Genomic DNA, 19,170 nt, shown 5'->3' with positions numbered 1-19,170 from the left:
AAGTACCCCTCTCAAAACAATCATCAGACCCCTATTCTCAACACGACTTCCTTCAGGTTTTACCATCTTAACTTGATGAATGTGTTAAAATACACAGTTTTAATGCTCTAAACATAAAAAAACATATCTCCATACTGATCCTGTTTTTGATCCTGACTGTTGCACTGAGTCAACAAAAGTGGGGGGCCATAAGAGCAAACATTTGCTCTTCTTTTGCCGTGAGCATGACTGTGTGTGTGTCCTGTGTGCCCCCTGCCCTCAGGGTTTGAATCCCTCTGTGTCATCATCTTCTTTAGGACCCCCACCACTGCTGCAGGAGAAGCTCACGCAGTCGTCCACCGCCAAGCGCAGAGGAGAGGAGCGTTCTTCCTGCATCTTCACAAACGGTGAGCTGCAAACCAGGATATATTTTGTTACTTTTCTGAAAGGTTAATACATTCATAAAAATGCCAGTTTTTAGGCAATTTTTAAAGATTTTTTTTTTTTGTGCAGAAAAATGCACCTCACTTTAATGATAATCCGTTTTTTTATAATTAATAGAACAGAAGCAAAGATTCGCTCAGACACGAGGATGAGGAGAGAAGCAGGGTGGTGTTTGCTTGGCCTGCTGTGCCTCCACAGCACAGTGTTTGCACAGGTAAGAGACAAGTAAAAAAAATAATAAAACAGATGTATTTTTTGCCTTTTTAAACATTTTGTACTAATAAACAATAGATAAATTGGTCAATGTAGAAGAGGTTAGAAACTTTATTTTATTTTTAAAATATTTAAACTACTATTTTAAGCCATTTTAATAGGTTTAGAGGTTTAACATTTACGTAGAATGCCTAAATGTAACTTTATTTTTTTCTTTTTAGCTCAAATGTTGGAAATCTGCACCTTGAAGATCTTACGTAAACTAAGACTATATTATCTTTTCTAAAAAAAAAAAAAAAATTAAAAAAAAAGTCTCTTTTCCAATGAAAACCGGATTCAAAGCCAAATATTCAGAGTTAACTCACTTGTTTGATGCTTAAACCGCATGAAGAGTTTATTTCATGAAGCATTAGAATAGGAGGGTCATACATCCGGCCCGCGGGCCGCATCCGGCCCACCGGATGGTTTAATCTGGCCTAGTTATGAAGAGAAAAATATATATATATAAGGATGTTGAGGAAAAAAGCAAGTTTCTAGCCCACTCCTGCGGTGAGTCGGGGTTATTTAAAGAAATGGTCGCAATGCGCAATTCTGCCACTAGGGGGAGCAAAGGAAAAAATACCAGCATAACAAGAAATGAAGAAATAAACAGCATTTCTTTGAGAGCACGTGCCATATCTGGGTAAGATGCAGTAAGGTTCCTTGCCAGCCTCACTGCTGTTAAGTTGATATAAAAATGATCAGGTGTTACACCACAATTACCAACATTTTGTTGTCAAAATGATAAAATTAATAGCAGCTCTAAATATAACAATAATGAGTGATAGGTTGTTTAGAGGCCTTTTTTTCCAAATGAGAAAAAAGCAAAACAAAAACAAAGCTACAGATAAGTTGACCATGGGTTATTTTGTTATTATGTTAGTGGCTCGACGGATTGAATGAGGCCCCTGAACCAAAATGAGTTTGACACCCCTGCATATGGATATAAGAGACATGGAAAGATCACCACAACAATCAGATGAGACAACCGTTTCTGTCCCTCTTTGTAGACAAAGTTTAGTCCAAACTTGTATTTTCACAGATTTGGGGGTTTGATGGAAGTTTTCTAAGGACATAAATACCGTCGGAAGATAACAGTTTTTAAAAAAATGAAGTTAAAAAGAGCAATAACTGTCTTACATTCTTGAACCAGATGATGTTTATGAGCCACCTCACTTTTCTGCCCTTGTCCAGGATGTAGAGCCGCCCATGCTGGGCACCCTGGCGCCCTGCGATGACCCCACTGTGGAGAAAGCCGTCTTCAGCGCTTTGACCCACATTAACAAGAACATTGTTTCTGGTAACAAGCTGGTTCTGTTTCAGATCCAGTTTGCCAACAAGGTATAGTGGCCACATAGACAATGTATCTCTCTGCATATATATGTCTATTTTGGTAACTTTTCTTTTTTTAACGTCCGTTTAAATACCACACTCCCTTGGACATTTACCAAATGCATCGAATTAACAAATGAATATGATTATTTAATATACTGTGTTGTAGGACACTTTAGTGTGTTGTTTTAGGTGTTTTTGAAGTGACAAAGCAGCTCAGAAATGCTGTGAAAAACTGTCGTTTTCTTTGATGTTCATCCACATTTCCTCGTATTTTAAGCACAATCCTGCAAAAAAGGAGGATTGAGAAATTCTTGGACAAATACGGTTCGCCTCTTTGACCTTTGGCTTGTGGCGCCTGTGTTTGCATTTGTGTAACCGCAGGTACAGAATGGCTCAGACTCCGGGTACTTTGTGGAGTTCACCAGCAGGAGGAGCAACTGTCCAGCAGGATTTGCTAAACCCTGGACAGAGTGTGACTATGTGAAACGTGGAAGGAAGGTAACAAACCTGGAACTAGATTTTCCTAAATCTTCTTCAAGTGTCTAAACATTTGCAACACGATGAAGTCTGATTTTCACATCCCAACAGGCAATGATGAACTTTTTTTTAAATGTTTTTTTTTCTTTTTTAATCTCTACAGAAGCCTTTTTCATGCAACGCCACAGTCTATCTCACAGACACTGAAACAGATGTCAAACATGTGCAGTGCCTCCTGGGTAAGTGGATTCATTAACTTATGAAACCAGATTTAACCCTTATTTTGTGTTCGAACACAATATAAAGGTTACGTTATTTTAGGGAAAACTTGTTAAAACCAGTAAAAAATCACAACAAGTTATTGATAAATTCATATGAACTGTTAAAATAAAATAAAAATATGAAGCAAATTTTTGAAGACAATTAATTTTTAAGTGTTGTCTGTAAAATGCTTATGATTTCTTGAAGATATAATCTTTTTGGGGGGTTCCTGCTCTTCTTTTTCTACAAGAAAATCATCTTTTGAAATTACAAAAGCAGAGATTGATTAATATGAAAACATAAAAAGCAAAATATGAAAGTATCGCTCCAGAGGGCAGTGGCACCAAGTAGACTTTAAACTGTTTTCTCCTTATCAGCTTCAGAGTGGGTGGATAGTAAACAGTGAATTTTTTATTTATTTTTTCCTGCAGATTCAAGTATTATTGGGGAGAAAGAAACAGAAAATTTGTGTTTCAGAAAGAAAACTAAACAAGAAAACGGCCATTTATGATGAGTTAAACAAGAAGTATATAGTAACTTTTCCCATTTCTTTAGAAACTAAAATGACAAAAAAGTTCAATTAGATAATACTTTACTTAAACAGCTGCAATAACTATTGAATTTCCGATTAGTATTCTTTTTTGATCTGCATTATGTTGGTTTATTATTTCTGATAGAATTTTAGGTTATTTTTGTGTCACATTTTGATAAGTTATGTCACTAAATGTTTGCAGTGAGTTATAGTTTTTTTTTTTAACATGACTGTTTTTGTGCTCTCCTCTCCTTCAGGTGGCCTAATCTTTCCAGAAAGAGCTTCCTGTTTGGGTTGTCCTGAAGACGTTGATGAGAACTCAGAAGACCTCAAGGTTCCCTTCGTTGCCTCCATCTCCAAATACAACGCCATGTCTGACTCCACCCACCTCTACACCCTGAATGAAATCGCCCACGCCACCAGACAGGTAGACTAGGTCACAGGAAGTGAGGACACGCCCATCGGGTTCACCTCTCAAAGGTGTGCGTTTGTGCGTCCACAGGTAATTGCAGGTTTCCGTTTCCGACTGAGATTTGAACTGAAGAACACGACATGTGCCAAAGCTGACCACGAAGAGCTGAATCAACTGTGCGCCCCCAATGAGGAGAACCCGGTAGAACTCCTTTCAAACTCAATTCAAGATCTGACCTTATTTTGATGTGGAACAAACATTGTTCTCACATGTTTTCATGCATTGTAGGGCTTTGTTAACTGCAACTCTACAGTGGATTTAGCACCATGGAGATTAGAAGCTCCAGAAGTCCAAATCCAGTGTGAAGATGGACGACTGCCTAAGGTGAGAGCAGCTTCTCATCCCTGTTTTTTTATTTATTGTTAAATCATAATTCATCTTTTTTTTAATTTTATTTCTAATGAAGACATTCCAAAGACGACGTCCACCCGGCTGGTCTCCTCTCAGGAACTTCTTGCACAGAGTTCCCTCCACTGCATCGCCCCCAACACCCCCCCCGACCGCCGCCGCCACCACGGCCGCAACCAAGGAGTCCTCTGAGGAGGAAGTAGGCCTGGCTGAACCCAACAACCCCTTCCACTGCCCTTCCAAGCCCTGGAAGCCACACAAAGGGCAGAATCCCTTAGGTGGTTCAAAGATGATGGGCAAAAAACCACCAGCAAAGGGAGCTTTTAGTGACACAGACCTGCTCTCTGTGTCTTGAAGACCTTAGATACGTTTTTTTTTTTTTTTTCCAAGTAATGTTACCTTCATAGAAAGCAGATCATTCAAAAAAGTTGTGGAAATGACTATTTAGAAAGCTCTAGAACAAAGAAGTGAATGAAAAGCAAAAAACCTTATTTTTCTGATCTGAACTTACTCATTAAAAAACAAAACATCAGTTTTCTAACATTAAAGTAAAGTAAATGTTTTGGTGTTCCTTGTTTGTTTGTTTTTTTATTAAAATACACTTTTACATTCCCTTAGGATAGAAAAAAATTGACATATATTTAAAACAGTTGGGTTTGATTACTGTAAAATAACAGATACTTGTTAATTATGCAGAAAACTAAAGCCCTGAAAGTAATTTTCAGAATAAAACCATGATATTTTTGTAGCACAAGAGCAAACACAAGAAGAAGTGAATGTTTAACAAATTTATTTGTACATCTTCACAGAACACTCAGATGACCATTCAGTCAAGGTTCAAACCTGAACTCTGGCAACTTAGCCAAAAAAAAAAATACATTCATAAATAAAAAGGAAGGTTACTTCAAGTTAGAGCCTAGAAACTACAAGGGAACACACTTAAGGCATTCATTTATCAACATTTTTTTCTGGTGCCTTAAAAAATATATCAAAAACTGAATGTAGCCAGAGGATTTGTTGTTTTTTTCTTTGTTTTTTACCCATCTCATGCAGGTCGAATTGGAAGAAACAATTCATAATTGTATACGAAGAATTACTGACAATATGGAGCATTTTAGGAAATATCATCATGATGCAGTTGTAGAAAACGTAAATCCATGATCTGCCACCTTCAAGCTCAAGTGGATTTTTTTTTGTTTTGTTACACATCTTAATCAATAAAGAAGTTAGTAGAAAAAATAAATAAAAACCTGCAGCTGTTGGGGGAAATAGCAGGAATATTGCACTGAGTTGTGAGTTTGTTTTTTACTTCAGAGAGAAAAAAAAAATACTTCAGTTCATAAAAGATGGGCACCAAAAGGAAATTTAAACAAACGTGCTTTTACAGGTTAGAAGGATCAGTCAGATTCATGACAAACAGATGCGTTCTTGTCACCTCATTCACAAAAAGCACAATCTCAGTCCTTCACTCAAAAATGGAGTCTTCTTCCTTAAATGATGGACTGTGGTGCAAAAAACATTCACCACTGGAATCGAACACAACCGGTCACCTGCCGTACACACAAAAAGTACTAAATAGACATTGCACCCCCCCCTCCCGCACACATACCCCACCAAATACAGCTAGCTAAATACAGAAGGGCTGTAGAGTCACAAAATTTCAAGTAAAACGACTTATCAGAGGAGTTTATGTTTCTTTATAAACATGTTTTTTGGCACACGCCTGCCGTAGAGGGGAGGGTCTGAACATTGAAAGACAACACAGCTGCCGGAGTCACTGGGACCTGCCAATGAAAGCCTGCAGCCCGTGCAGAAGAGTTCGTATGGCACTCGCAAACACGTCCTTCAGTATGTACAGGATGATGACACAATGGGGCTTCTGTTTGTTTCACACATCATTCATAGCAAACAAAAGGTTAACGGTTCTTCAAAATGGAGTCTTACAGACAGACAGATGAGGCTGTTTCACAAACATGCATATTAGGTTTTAAAGTAGAAAAAGGATTTAACAAAAAAAAAGTACGTTTTTAAAACCCCTTAGAGTATGAACTTTTTTTCTGATGCATCGAAAATAGGAGCAGAAAGAGGAAAGAACTCTCAGCTTCTGCCTTTACGAAAAAAAATCTTTTATACATTCATGCAGCTTTAAACTGACACTACAATCAGTTAAACTTGATTATTTTTCTCCCACCTATTTATTCATAAGTGAGCTCCTTAGGATTTCATGGAGCTACTTTAAAACATTTCCATTTAATTACGTCTCATTAAAGAGTTCAGCTGATTGTAGTGTTCTATATTACCCCCAAAAGAGCTGCATCTCACACTAAAGTCCTCAAATAGTCACTTTTTAAAACCTGTTAGGAGGCAAAAGCATACAAAAATACTTATTTTTTGAGTCCCTCTTGTAATAATTTGGATATTTCTATATTTTAACCCAATATCACAGCTTAAGAGTCAATATATGTAAAAGGCAAAGTTTTAGTCAAATTAGATGGTTTCCCTTAAAGTTTTTTTTAATTAGTGCCAGGTTTTTGGGTTTAATATTGTGCAACATTGTGCAGTTTTTCAGTGATTTAAAGGCATTTAAATAAAGAGGAAGACGAGACATTCCCCTGAGCCTCTATTTACCAACAAAAAACGAAATTATGAACACAGTAACTTTTAAAATATGATTTTTTTTTTAACTCTCCAAAAAAAGTGATGTAAAATGGGGAGAAAAACACATCTAAATAAAAAAATGTTTTTCATAAAGTGACAAAGCAAAAATAAAAAAGGAATCAGTAGGATTAGGCTGAGGCTGTGATGATAAGGAAGAAGATAGGCAGTTGCACAGGAAGCTGGAAATAATGCAAAAACAAAACAAAAAAACAACTGATAATGTTGGGTTTTGAATTGGAAACTATTGTACATAAATTAAAAAAAACACACAATAAACCTTCATTTAGCTGCTTATTTTTAGATTTTCTAGAAAAGATGGTCACCCTAAAATTTCTGGTTAGAGTCTAACTTTGTTAGATGTTTCTGAAGTGGGGAACAAGCTGCAGATTTTAGCTTTGATATTTCCAAAAACATCTGCAACTTCATGTCCACGATGTAAGACAACCTAAAAGCTTCCACAGACCAGTTCTGCTGTAGTGTAAAACGACAAATGGATTCTAAAATAAAACAAAAAAAAAAGGTGCTTGTGCCCGCTACCTTCCTAGAGATGACGAGCCAAAGTGCAGCACTCGTATGGCCGAGGAGGGAAGTAAGTTGGACTTACTTTGTGGCTACATTGATACCTTGGCAGAGGCAGCTTCTTAAGCTGCACTGTGAAACCTGGGCTTTTCCTCAGCAGAGCGAGGGATGACGTGTCCCTGGTCAAATCGCTCTGATGGATGAAGAAAACAAAAAAAGGATGATGCACAGCAGCATAATATGCAAACACCATCCACACTCTCCCTAACTCAAGCTGAGAACAGTGCACATACCAGAAAGCACACAAACGTGTATTTATAATACAGAAAAATGGAACCATATTTGATTGAACAAAAAAAAGTGCTTCAAAAAGGAAATATATAGGTGTATAAAAACAGTTCCCTCATTGGTAGACTGCTCGCTAGTCTGCTGTCATGCAGAGATGAACTTCTTGGAAGAGTTTGCTCCTTCTGGGAAATAATACTCCACGGTGGGACTGGTTTGTTTGTGGGTGAGGTATCAGTTGAGTGCATGCTGTCTAATTGTGTGGAATATCCAGTCCATCTTGGTGGTCCATCCTCCATGGTGAGCATCGTTCATCTGCTTCATGAAGTAGTCCAATGCTTCCTGTAACACAGTAGGATTCCTTGAGTTGATGGAGTTTAAAACGATTGAAGGCTTCGGTCGAGGGGACTGCTCACCTGCTCGCCTTTCTCGAGCGCCAGCGTTTTTCGGATGTACGCAATGTCGTCAAAGGACTGCAGCTCGGGCATCCCGGAGCCCAGCATCATGGAGAACAGGTTGATGAAGAGGTTGGCATGTTGGCGGATGGCTAGGTAAGCTTTGTAGCACATCTCCTGGAACCTGAGGGAAGACGGGGAAAAGATGAAACCATTCCTGAAACTACTTTATGGAGGAAAAATGTAAACCAAACAAAACATCGATTCATTTATTAGTTTGGAAACTTGAGGACAGAAGAAATGTCACTTATAAGTAGCTCATTTACAAAAAAAAAAAATGTAATTGGCTTTGACAAATTTACACAAATCTTTGATTTAAACTAAATGTTTGTTTTTTATTATTTAATAGTGGACTTAATTTATGCCAAAATTTAAACTTTGAGAGTTTAAACAAGAGAGAAAAGTGGGAAAATGTTCATGTCTGTGTGAGAAAAGCGTGTGAAATGTGTTGTTAAGAGTTTCATAACCTTAAAACATCTAGAAAAATTGTAAAAAAAATCCAGATGACAACTTGGCAGATTTCATAGATTATCACAGGTTATTTTTACAACGAAACTCCAAATTCATTTCACCGTTTTCTCTTTCTGCTGTGCTTTCAGAAAAAAAAAAATATATATATATATTTGATTTGACTATTTTTCCTCGTAAATGTACAAAAAAAAACAACTTCATTCAGACACCAGTGAGGATGGAAATGTTAACGAGAATATTAGAGAAGCAGGAGACAGTTTAGGAACCTTTCGAACTCTTTGGTCTTTGTGCATTCCTGTGATCCTTTGCTGATGACAATGAGGAAGTCCTGCGTCAGCACGAAAGGTACCCGTTCTCTTTTGTAGCCAAATTTCTTCTTCTTATGATCCAGGAAATGTCCAAAATCTATATGAAACAGCTGGAGAGAAGAACAGTAAATTAGAGAAAAAAGCAGTGAAAATATAACTAAACTTAACATGTTAAAGAGCCTAAAGAAAGTAAAATTTGTGATTTTAAAGACTAACTCCAATGAAAATCTTTTTTTAACATGTTCTTTCAGCATTTCTCTCATAATGAATAATAAAATAATTTAGGATTAAAACTGTATTTCTGAGTATTTCTTCATTCAAATTGTGTTAGATCAAGAGCAGATAAAAACCTGCAGTTTGATAAAGCTCATGTTTGAGGCACAAAAACTGCCATGGGGACCAAAGTCTACCTGTTCCAATACAATTGTGATCCATACACTTACAGATAAATAGATCCATTAACGTCTTCATTTTCATCGTCCGGGCTGACATCTGGCTCAAAACTGTACATCTGGATAGCTCCAATATATATATATATTTTTTTGCTACGCTAATGTTAGCTTGGGCTCGTACAAGCTAGTGGGAGAACATGTAAACATGTAAACAAAGGGATGCTGGGAAATTAGCTGGAGGCTAACAGTACTGTCCACATCTCAGAGGTAAATTTCTAATGAGCTCCTGCTGCTCTGCAGAACATATGTCTTAAAAAAAACACACAGGACTTTTTACCTTGGCTAAATAATGATAAAAATGTAATGATCAAAACTAACATTGAATAAATACACAGGCTGAAGAAAAAGTGGCTTAAATTGACTCAAAAATCACAAGAAACTTCACTTTTTTTAACATAATTAAGCACAAATATAAGAAAAAGACAAAAGCACACTCACCTGCCCGTCGTCTTTCACCATAATGTTGCTGTTGTGTCGATCTCCAATCCCCAGGATGAATGTAGCTACACAGTAGCCAGCGCAAGACCTGGTGAACAGATCCACAGCCATGTCATACCTGCAGACACACACAAGGAAAGACGATAAGAATCTGGACAAAAAGGGTGAACATTAATACACAGAAGGTTGCATAACTAAAAAAGCTGTTATGAGATCATTTCCTCAGACTTCATTAGAACGCTAAAGAGCTTTTAAACGACTTTTAAGGAGAGAACTCACATCTCCCCCCTGTTCTTGTCCTTGAGCCACTGATGCAGAGTGTTGGAGTTGAACTGTAAGGCTCCCTTCAAGCCTCCTTTACACTGAATCTGCATGATGGTGTGGGAGCTACGGACCACCTCGATGAGCCCCACGCAGTCTCCTAATGACAGACAGCCGTAGGGCAGCATCCTGAGGGACAAAGAGGATGCAGTGAGGCAGAGAATGAAAGAAATGTTCAGAGCTGAAAGACACAAGAAGTAGGAGTGGTACCGTAGGTCCAGTCCCTGATTCTGCCAAATGTTCTCCATTATTTTGATGATCTGCAATGTCAACATATCCTGACGCAAGTCTGCAGAACAAGCAAACAGACACCAGGAATAAGAAAAGCAAAAAGATTTGATTCTATGAAACAACCAAACTTATAATAAACACACTTATACAGAACAAACTGCATATAAAACAATAACCAATATGATTATTTAGGTTTATTAGGTTGTGAGTTTGTTGGGGTCTTATTACCATCTCCATTTTTGAAAATGATCTCGTTGTTCTGAAAAAGCATCTCTGACATGATGTCCGGGTTCTCCCAGTTCAGCCACAGCGGCCTCTTTGCTGATGACATGATTCTGCAGTCCTCTAACCTGTGAAAAAGAAAACAACAAATAAAAAAAAGAACCCTCAGCCGGGAGTTCACGTGAAATCCCATTTTCCAAGTTTGACAGCTTATGTTCTGAAGTGAGAACAGGTAAGCTTTGATTCAAAGTATTAACCTAACTGGCAAAATAATTATCCATCTGTGAACATAGACTTTATTTACACAACATATTTAACGAACATGACGCTTCATTTATTCATTTTCCTCATTCTCGAACACAAACCCAGATAATTCCACACCAGAATTAAGCTAAGTCCTGCCCACAAACTCAACATTACAGATTTATCTGGTCCATTATCATTCTGTACAAACATTACAGCTACAAAGATATGTTTTTAATAAGCTTTTTACATGTTTTTTTGTGTCTAAAGAAGAACAAAAGAGTTATTGGGCACATCTGATGGATACCAATGTTTAAAATGTATCTGTGGATTTAAAAAAAAGAACAAAATTAAATGTCAATCATGTCTTGTAATACAACTGTAATGACACTTAAACTTCTTCTTTTCCTTAAATATTATTTTGGAGCTGAGAAAAATAAAAAGAGTGGTTCAACATATATCATTGTCTAATTCAAATGTTCTAGTTTTTATATAATAAAAAACTCAATAGATTCTGGTGAAGATTTTGAGCAGAAAAACGCTATTTCCTGAACTGAAAAGAAAAAGTTTTTTAAGCAAACATGCTGACAAAGCACACTTTACCTGTGATTTTTGCTTTGAATGTCAAACTACCAAACATAAGTCATGATAACATAACCCCACTTCAATGAAGAATTTATTCTTTCTCCTTGAACATTTCCTCATATAAAATGGAAGAATAGGTTTCCTTTGAAGCTGGCTCAGCTTATTTGGCAACTAGAAGCTCTATTTTATATTGTTTCTGACCTCAGGTTTCCCAGTTGGTGTGCAGGGTTAAGAGGGGAGGTGAAGTTCTGCAGGGCATCCATGTAGTCTGGTCTCTTCATCTGCTCCACGAGGAACCTCATCTGGACCTTAATAAAACACACGCAAAAAGGGAAATAGCAGTATATGTACATACATATATGTATATATGCAGTATATGTGCATACATGTGTCCATCTGCACGCAGAGCAACACGAGAGGAGCTTTTCAAAATAAAATGACGGGGATCCAGTTGCAGAATGAGCTAAATGTACTAATGCATGCATTATAAGAGTTCTAAGAAAGAAAAATGTTCTTTACCTTTTGTGTTTCATCCTTCTTTTCTTGCTTGAGAATATCAGTGAGGTTGATGAGCTTCTCCATGGCCTCTACCTGCCGGCTCAAGTGTTTGAGGTACATCCCACAAGCCCTGCAGTAAGCCTCCAACAGCAGCCCAAACCGCTGGCTCACAGTTTTATTGTGCATTTCTGACCTGTGAGGAACAGAAGTCAGACATGAATGCCGATGAGAGAAGAAATCTTAGCTGAGAAGGAGAAGAAAATGACTCACTTGAGATGCCAAAAGAAGAAATGTCCTATCCTTTGATTGGTCAAAGCTTTTTTGAGGAGGAAGCGGGCCAGTGGATTGTCAAGATACTGCTCGTATTTCAAAACCTAATGTAGAGGAAAACAATTCACCAGATAAGAGTCTATTCATACCCTTTATGTCTTAAAATGTCGATTCTAGCAGCATTTCAAAGTGCAGATGAAGAGGAAAAAAATCAACACAGATTATCAAAATGCTAAAATATGTCTGAGATGTACCTGTACAAGCTGGATGAGGTACTGGGACAGTTTATCATCAGTCAGGAATTTGTCAAGGCAGCGTACAGCGAAGTGCCTGACCATAGGGTCTGGGTAGTTACAGTCCAACAGCTCCATGGCCTGCTCAGGACGGATAGAGGGCCATTCTTTCAACAAACAGTACATCTGGAAAAAACACAAAACATTATAAATGTATGTTTTGAATGAAATACTACAAAAGGGCACAAAGAGTTGATATCAAAAGATCCATCAATGACATAAATTCTTTTTAAATGTGTAATTTATCACTGATCATGATACGGTAATGTTTTTATTTAACATATTTGCATATATTTTCCCTCTACTGAAATAAATGTTCATCCAGTGTTTTTGCAATTTACTTTTTTTTGCACAACTGAAAAATGAAAACATATATTGATAGTGGTGCCAGGTTGGGTTGATTTCCTGACTGTTTTTGCTCCACACAAAATTAGTTTGTTCTGCTGGTCTGTACCATTCTCTCACACCCAAAGTGACACGCCCATTCATCACCTGAAAGCTCTTCTGATGAAGGGGTTTGTGCAAAATGTGTGCAGCAGAATGGCGTTACCTGTGCTACTTCATCTCTGGAGTTCCATTTGACAGCAAGAAGGATCTTGGGAAGGATCTCAGGAATGTTCATGCAATAGTGCCTGACGAGAAGGAAAAAGAGGATAAACACCATCAGTCTAAGGAGTCCTCTCAATTACAGTCTGCATGATTGAATCTGCTTGACTTAAGATGTGTTTTTATTAACATAAAAGTATAAAAAAACAATAAAGTCCCAGTCTGATTATAATTTGAACTATTTTAAAAGCATTCCCAGTGGTCTTTTAATTATGATTAGGCTGTTTTTAGCCAAAAAATTAAAAAAAAACTGTAGTTTTGTAGAATATGGTTTCTGCAGAGTGGCTGTCGTTCATTAGAAATTTTCCTCTGAGTTTTGAGTAGAACTTTTGGTCCAGTGTAAGCCTCCCCATTTTGCCTTCTTCCCTTTATGTACACTCTCTCTCACTAGCTTACGGCCCCTCACAACCCCAACCTCACCCTAGTGGTGCAACAAAAACGGCGAGCAAATTTGGAACAATCCAGCTGTACAATTTTGAGCCAAACACCAAACAAAGACGTGCTTTTCTTCACATGGGTGAAGCACAGAACTTTACATTTAAATGTAATGACTTCTTGTTTTAGCATGACCTTTTTAAAGTCATAAAACCGATGTTGTTATGTATTCCTGAGCGCTAGCAGCTACGCGCTAATGTAGCTGACTTGCGACTATTGATGATATCATCAAGTGGGAGTAAAGTTCGAATTGGAAGACACTATTTTTCCATAACTCCATTTGGAGGGCTAAATGTAGGGGTAGGAAGAAGCCGTAGGGGAAGAATTTGGATTCGACCTGTTTGTGTGCAAGTGGATGCGTCAGAATGGAGCTGGTGTAGATCTTATGTCACATCTACAAGTTTTTACAAACTGCATTTTGTTGCCTTCTCCTAATTTGCAACAATTTGAATACATATTTTTTTAAATACCATTTTGTTTCATGAAAGCATAAAAATGCTACAAGAATATGTTAAAAACCCATTTTTTTTTATCAGAGTAAGTCTTTAAAGAAGGACATAAAACACAGAAAGAACATGGTGATTGGTGTCATGTTTGAATACCTGTGTCTCCAAAGGAAGTCCTTCTCCTGCTCAGTTATTTCAGACAGAGGGTCCCTGTTACTCAGTTGTTTCAGCTGTTCAGAGTCACTGTCTGTCAGGGCGTGATCTCTGGCCACACGGTTACTCTGAAACCAAACAAAAGCACACACACGCTACCATTTTAAACTGGCAACATTCCACAGCTACACAGAACCAGACATCACCAATCTGTAGATAAGTTTGCTTTGAGATCCATAAAAGAACCACGATAGAAAATTAGAAGAAAATTAGTCATCAAGGAGAATCACACGTGACATAGCTTGACTCCTCTGATTAACATGTTTGGTACGCCACAAACAAAATCTGCAGCAAATGTTCTGTTTTCATAAACTGAACAGACCGCTTCCACAAAAACACATCTCATGTGTGGCTGAATTCAATGACGCTCATCCACATTATTTAGAGGATCTCAGTCATTTCCTAGTTTAAAAAAAAAAAAAACTCAAAACAACCTGTCATCAGAGTAAAAAGTGCATACTGAGTCATCTATGTGACTGATGAATTCCTTGAATTGCTCAGCACATCCTTTAACACCATTCACATCTTCCCACGCGGTAAAACATCCTGCGGCTCAATCACATTAACACTGTAGACGTCATGGATCTCACACCACATATCATCTGGAAATCTGATAAGACATTGCATCTTCTACACCATCATGAATAACTAAAGACAGTAACTTACACTGGAGCTACTGAGTCATAATTCAAGTGTGCAGAGTAACTCATTTATGGGGCTCATAAACCGTTTCTCAGGTCAAATTCAAGCACTGCTCAAGCAATTCAAAGTCCATTTCCATGCAACTTCAGTTCTACACATTAAACTGAAATCTTCAATTCGCATTTACATTAAAGTAAAAGCTATTAGATAGAAGAAAAAACTTGATTTGTAGATTGATTTTGGAAAAACCAAATTTAAAATTTCATCAGGCAGACAAAAACGTGAAAAATGTGGGCTGAAGTAAACTTATTTATAAGCTAATTAAAAAAAGTGTAAATCTCAGCAAACAAGCTACGATGAGTCTGAGCAGCGGGGTGTTCCAGTCTCACACTCTGAACAGAAACCAATCACTAAGCAAGGAAAACTGAGAAACGGCTGCCCTAAGGACGTACGTGTCTTTCTCACTCTATCACCCAAAAACACTATCTGTAATTACATGAGCGTGGGTGTTATGCAACATCCAAATATCTGCGCTTACCCTGCACCATGTGAGAAGTTGTGAATAGCGTGAGATGATGTGTTAAGTTATTCATGGTGTGAGAGTGCGTCGGGGAGAGCCCTGCTGATGCTCTCCGGTGTGACGGTGATACCTCCTGGCTCAGAAAGGAATTACTTGAGCAGATTTAGCTGAATGCATAATATGTAATGAGATCAAGCGCAGCTTGAAAATATTTCTCTGAACCCACTTAAAACCCTTCCGCTCTCTTTGGGGTCCAGTTGACTCCAACCACATATTGATATGTGATTTCTTCCATGACAAAGGTGGACAGGATTTTATGTCTGTCATGGACATTAGTGAAACTCAAAAATCAAAGATAAAAAAAAGTTCAGCGCACTGTCTTGGGGGGTCCAGATGACCCCACTTTTAATGTAAACAAACTAAGGAGAGCGGAAGGGTTACGGAATTCATGCAACTTTAAACTATCTTCTAACACAAATAATCCCACTCTTCTCAATTCTAGCAGCTAAAAAAGGAATTCGCTAAAAAGGGTTTTCATAATCAAATGATTATATTTTTGAACTGCCGGTGCTTTACCTGCCCTGAGATGTTGTAGTTAAATCCCAGTTCTCTGGAGATGGTCCAGTTCGCATGCTCTTCCACCGCATTCATATCTGGATATTTCACTGGACTGCTGAAGTGCTCAAACTCCAGCTCCAGACATGGCGTTTCCTAGACCACACAAAAGAAATAACCTTAGATTATATTAACTAGTAGCCCAGTAAAATATTTCTTCATTTAAAAAAGAAAGAGAAAATGCCTTTTTAATTTCATTTTTTGGAATTACCTTTTTCTTAATATAAATACCTTGTTGGGGTTGGATCCTGTAACTCCAATGGGATTGAGAAGGTCTTCCAGTCCGTGAGGGACAGGCCAGAGGTTCAGGGCCATTTTATTTGCCACCAGCGTGTGAGTGTAATCAAACAGGTTGATGTTACCCCAGGCCAAAGGACAGTGCTCCTAGCAAACAAAATTAAGACAACAAATAATATGAATCATTGAGACTATTAATCCCTCTATGATCATCTATTGATCTGTTATAAAAGTGCTCCCACTGCTCTTTTAAGCTTGATTAAGACATTTTTAGCCAAAAACCTGTCAGAAAGTTGCCTCTGACTTGTGGGTGGGGCCGTTGGTATGGAGTAACTCCTCCTCCTTCCCCTCCCCGTTGCCCACAATTGCTAACAGCTTATAGCCCTCCACACCCCCAACCTAACATTACTGGTGCAACAAAATGGCAAGCAATATTGGAGCTATCCAGCCGTTCAGTTCTGAGCCAGATTCCAGCTCGGATGAGGAAAACGAAGACGTATGTGAATCTATTAGTCTGCTTCGGAATGGAAGAGAGCAGTGAACTTGTGGAGTGTACCTTACATCACAAATACACTCTTTTTTTTTACTGCATTTCTTTGTCTGCTTCAAATTCACAACAATTGGACTAAAGAAATATTCAAACATATAATTTTAATCTTAATTTTTTCTTACATGACCTCCATCATCAGAAAAATGTAAAAAGAACAAGTTAAAAGCACCAAGTAAGCTGATGACCAGCAGGTGACAAGAGAGGAAAAAAAGACAGACAAAATACTCCTGTTTATCTTTAATTCAGTTAGGCTGTGAAAGAGCATCCTCTAGCCTAACGTCAACCTAGCATCACGCAGCAGGAGTCGGGACTCACCGCAGGTGTCTGTTACAATATCCATGTCTGGCATTCATTGATACAGATACAGAAACATACACCCCACACACATGCATTCAATGTACACACACATCCAAGCCTTTCCAGAAAAAACACATGGAGGAGGTCACCCTGTCTAAGTGTGAGTTTTCAGTCACTAACATCAAACTTATTTACTTTTTTGGGGGTTTTTAGTTTGGAAAGAAGCCGTCCACATAGCAAAAATCTTCTAGCGTGAATAAAAAAGTTCCTTTCAGCTGGACGTGTCTCCCTCTGATCCTCTATCGCCCAAGTTCCCATGGCTGATTAGTAATTAAACAGAGCCAAAAGTGACACCGCAGCTCCCATTCACCTCAGACACTGAGTAAAAAAAAACCTCCAGAAGGGTAGTGATACCATCAGAGTTAACAGCTGCTGACAGGCATGACATACTTTTGAATAAGATCATATTTTCTCCAACTGGTTGCAGCAACAGGAAACATTCCTGCGTGCGTGTTTCTGAGGATATTTTGAATGAAGCCCCGTCAGCAGCCGATAACGTTATGACGTGACACATTCTTCAACGTTTGTTTTTCAGCTGAAGAAAAAAAAACATTGTTTGAACAATACTGTATATTTATACTATGATAGTTTAATTTGGAATAAACATTTGATTTAGTTTCAAAGTGGAACCACGAGGCTTGTAAGATCAGCACTGATGTTAATATTTTAGAAAACTTGAAAAAAAGTTACTTTACTTAGCAGAAGTTAATGAGGAAACATATCAAAGCAGAAGAGTCTTGTATTTTCATCTTCAGGATCAGATCCTAACATCGGTGTGAAGGATTTAGAGAAGCTCCAACAACAATAGTTTGCCGTCATAAGGTTGTTAAGGTTGTGTTCTCTCCCCTACCTCCTTAGCTCCCTTCCTGCCCTTCACAGAGCAGATGGACAGGCAGAGTCGGGCTGCTCGAGGGATGTCTAAGATGTACATGTCATAGTTGAGCCACTCATTCCACCTGGACAAAGAATAACAGTAGTAAAGGTCATATTTCATGATAAAATCTATTTAAAAAGAAGCTACAGAGTAGAAACTATGGAGGTCTCTAAAACCAACTCAGTAGGGGTGTAGGGAGAAATCGATTGGCTAATATATTGTGATATTTCATTTGCCGATACTTATATAAATTTAAAATGCTGACAAAATGATATTTAAATAATTATTTATTAATTACATATTAATTATCCTTCAGTATTTTACTAGTTGGCAGCACAGAACAGCAAGCTTATTTGACTAGCTTTACATCTAGAACAAGATCTCATGAGAACCAGCTTGTGCTTTAATGTTCATTTAGCCTCACGGCTTTTGCTGTTATGAGACGTGTACTACTTAGTTTTTACTTGGGATGGGTACCGAACGAAAAATCTGTACCGTGTTGCTGCCAGTATCAGTATACAGTTGTAGTGCTTAATGGTGTGATCATTAAATAAAATTAATTCTAGCATTTTACTACATATACATATTGAGGCAGAGTGCTTTTTTAAGTCATGCTCTTAAAAAAATAAAAAATAAAAAAATAATTCTGGCACTATATTGTGAGACACGTATCAGGATATGTATCGTGTCGCCAGGCTTTTGCCAATACACACCCTACAACTCAGGAGTTCCAACTTCTCTTTAACATTAATGTACATTTTTGAAACACTGCAACTCTTTAACTTTAGCTGAGTTGATTAGATCCACATGTTCTTACAAATGACTCACTGAGAGCTAAATGTTTCATTATTGTCCTTTTATATACATAGGACAGGGACTTTACTTATAAAAGCTTATTTTGCATCTCAAGCTTAAGTGACAACTAAGAAATGCAATACAGCAGCTTTACGTTACCTCCCAGAACTAAACCATCACAGCTGTTGTTTCTCAAGTTTACAACAGAACTATTTCAGTGGATCTAAAATAAATAACATTATTTTCATTTGTCTGCTACAGTTTTAGTGTTTATTGCTCATCTTTAATTTGTCATTTTTTGCATTTTAAATCTAATCTAAAACGTTTTTTGTTAGGAATTGTAAAGTTACCTGGGATTGGAGCAGGGTACTCTCTGTGTGTTGACATTATCACACATTTGTTCACCTCCATGGTAAATGCCCGTCCTCACATATATCTATAAGCAAAAAGTCAAGAAAAAATATATTTGTTACAAAAACAACAATGACAAAGTATGTCGTTCTATACTTTTCCATTAGAATTTGAACAACA

The 19,170-nt window shown here is 37.7% G+C and overlaps 2 protein-coding genes across 2 annotated transcripts in view; one reads left to right on the top strand and one right to left on the bottom strand.

Annotated features, from left to right (window-relative positions):
- Nucleotides 1-277: 277 nt before the first annotated feature.
- kng1 (kininogen 1) lies at nucleotides 278-4,662 on the top strand. Its single transcript, XM_024278808.2, has 9 exons — nucleotides 278-386; nucleotides 541-637; nucleotides 1,870-2,016; nucleotides 2,392-2,508; nucleotides 2,651-2,726; nucleotides 3,538-3,707; nucleotides 3,783-3,893; nucleotides 3,981-4,076; nucleotides 4,159-4,662. Exons 2-9 carry the CDS (start codon nucleotides 572-574, stop codon nucleotides 4,453-4,455), a joined length of 1,080 nt encoding a protein of 359 aa, XP_024134576.1. The 5' UTR covers nucleotides 278-386; nucleotides 541-571; the 3' UTR covers nucleotides 4,456-4,662.
- The window catches only part of LOC112150459 (phosphatidylinositol 4,5-bisphosphate 3-kinase catalytic subunit alpha isoform), a 22,727-nt gene continuing 8,026 nt past the window's right edge, over nucleotides 4,470-19,170 (bottom strand). Inside the window, exons 10-26 of the mRNA XM_024278809.2 lie at nucleotides 18,990-19,075; nucleotides 17,821-17,926; nucleotides 16,058-16,210; nucleotides 15,788-15,922; nucleotides 13,993-14,117; nucleotides 12,900-12,981; nucleotides 12,311-12,475; nucleotides 12,057-12,160; nucleotides 11,808-11,979; nucleotides 11,490-11,596; nucleotides 10,467-10,588; nucleotides 10,218-10,296; nucleotides 9,966-10,136; nucleotides 9,687-9,804; nucleotides 8,755-8,906; nucleotides 7,979-8,141; nucleotides 4,470-7,904 (exon numbers count right to left, since the gene is read on the bottom strand). Of these exons, the coding sequence (XP_024134577.1) occupies nucleotides 7,797-7,904; nucleotides 7,979-8,141; nucleotides 8,755-8,906; nucleotides 9,687-9,804; nucleotides 9,966-10,136; nucleotides 10,218-10,296; nucleotides 10,467-10,588; nucleotides 11,490-11,596; nucleotides 11,808-11,979; nucleotides 12,057-12,160; nucleotides 12,311-12,475; nucleotides 12,900-12,981; nucleotides 13,993-14,117; nucleotides 15,788-15,922; nucleotides 16,058-16,210; nucleotides 17,821-17,926; nucleotides 18,990-19,075 (2,148 nt within the window). The 3' untranslated portion in view covers nucleotides 4,470-7,796. The remainder of the gene's footprint in view (nucleotides 7,905-7,978; nucleotides 8,142-8,754; nucleotides 8,907-9,686; nucleotides 9,805-9,965; nucleotides 10,137-10,217; nucleotides 10,297-10,466; nucleotides 10,589-11,489; nucleotides 11,597-11,807; nucleotides 11,980-12,056; nucleotides 12,161-12,310; nucleotides 12,476-12,899; nucleotides 12,982-13,992; nucleotides 14,118-15,787; nucleotides 15,923-16,057; nucleotides 16,211-17,820; nucleotides 17,927-18,989; nucleotides 19,076-19,170) is intronic.

Source organism: Oryzias melastigma, linkage group LG4 (genome assembly GCF_002922805.2).
Source record: "Oryzias melastigma strain HK-1 linkage group LG4, ASM292280v2, whole genome shotgun sequence".
Taxonomy (NCBI): Eukaryota; Metazoa; Chordata; class Actinopteri; order Beloniformes; family Adrianichthyidae; genus Oryzias; species Oryzias melastigma.
This window is presented reverse-complemented; position numbering and strand designations above follow the sequence as displayed.

Bases quoted from the DNA above. Each gene is read 5' to 3' on its own strand.
- kng1 (XM_024278808.2), top strand. From the start codon at position 572: ATGAGGAGAGAAGCAGGGTGGTGTTTGCTTGGCCTGCTGTGCCTCCAC. The intron at 2,509-2,650 runs GTAACAAACCTG...TAATCTCTACAG, and splicing joins ATGTGAAACGTGGAAGGAAG to AAGCCTTTTTCATGCAACGC. The intron at 3,708-3,782 runs GTAGACTAGGTC...GTGCGTCCACAG, and splicing joins TCGCCCACGCCACCAGACAG to GTAATTGCAGGTTTCCGTTT.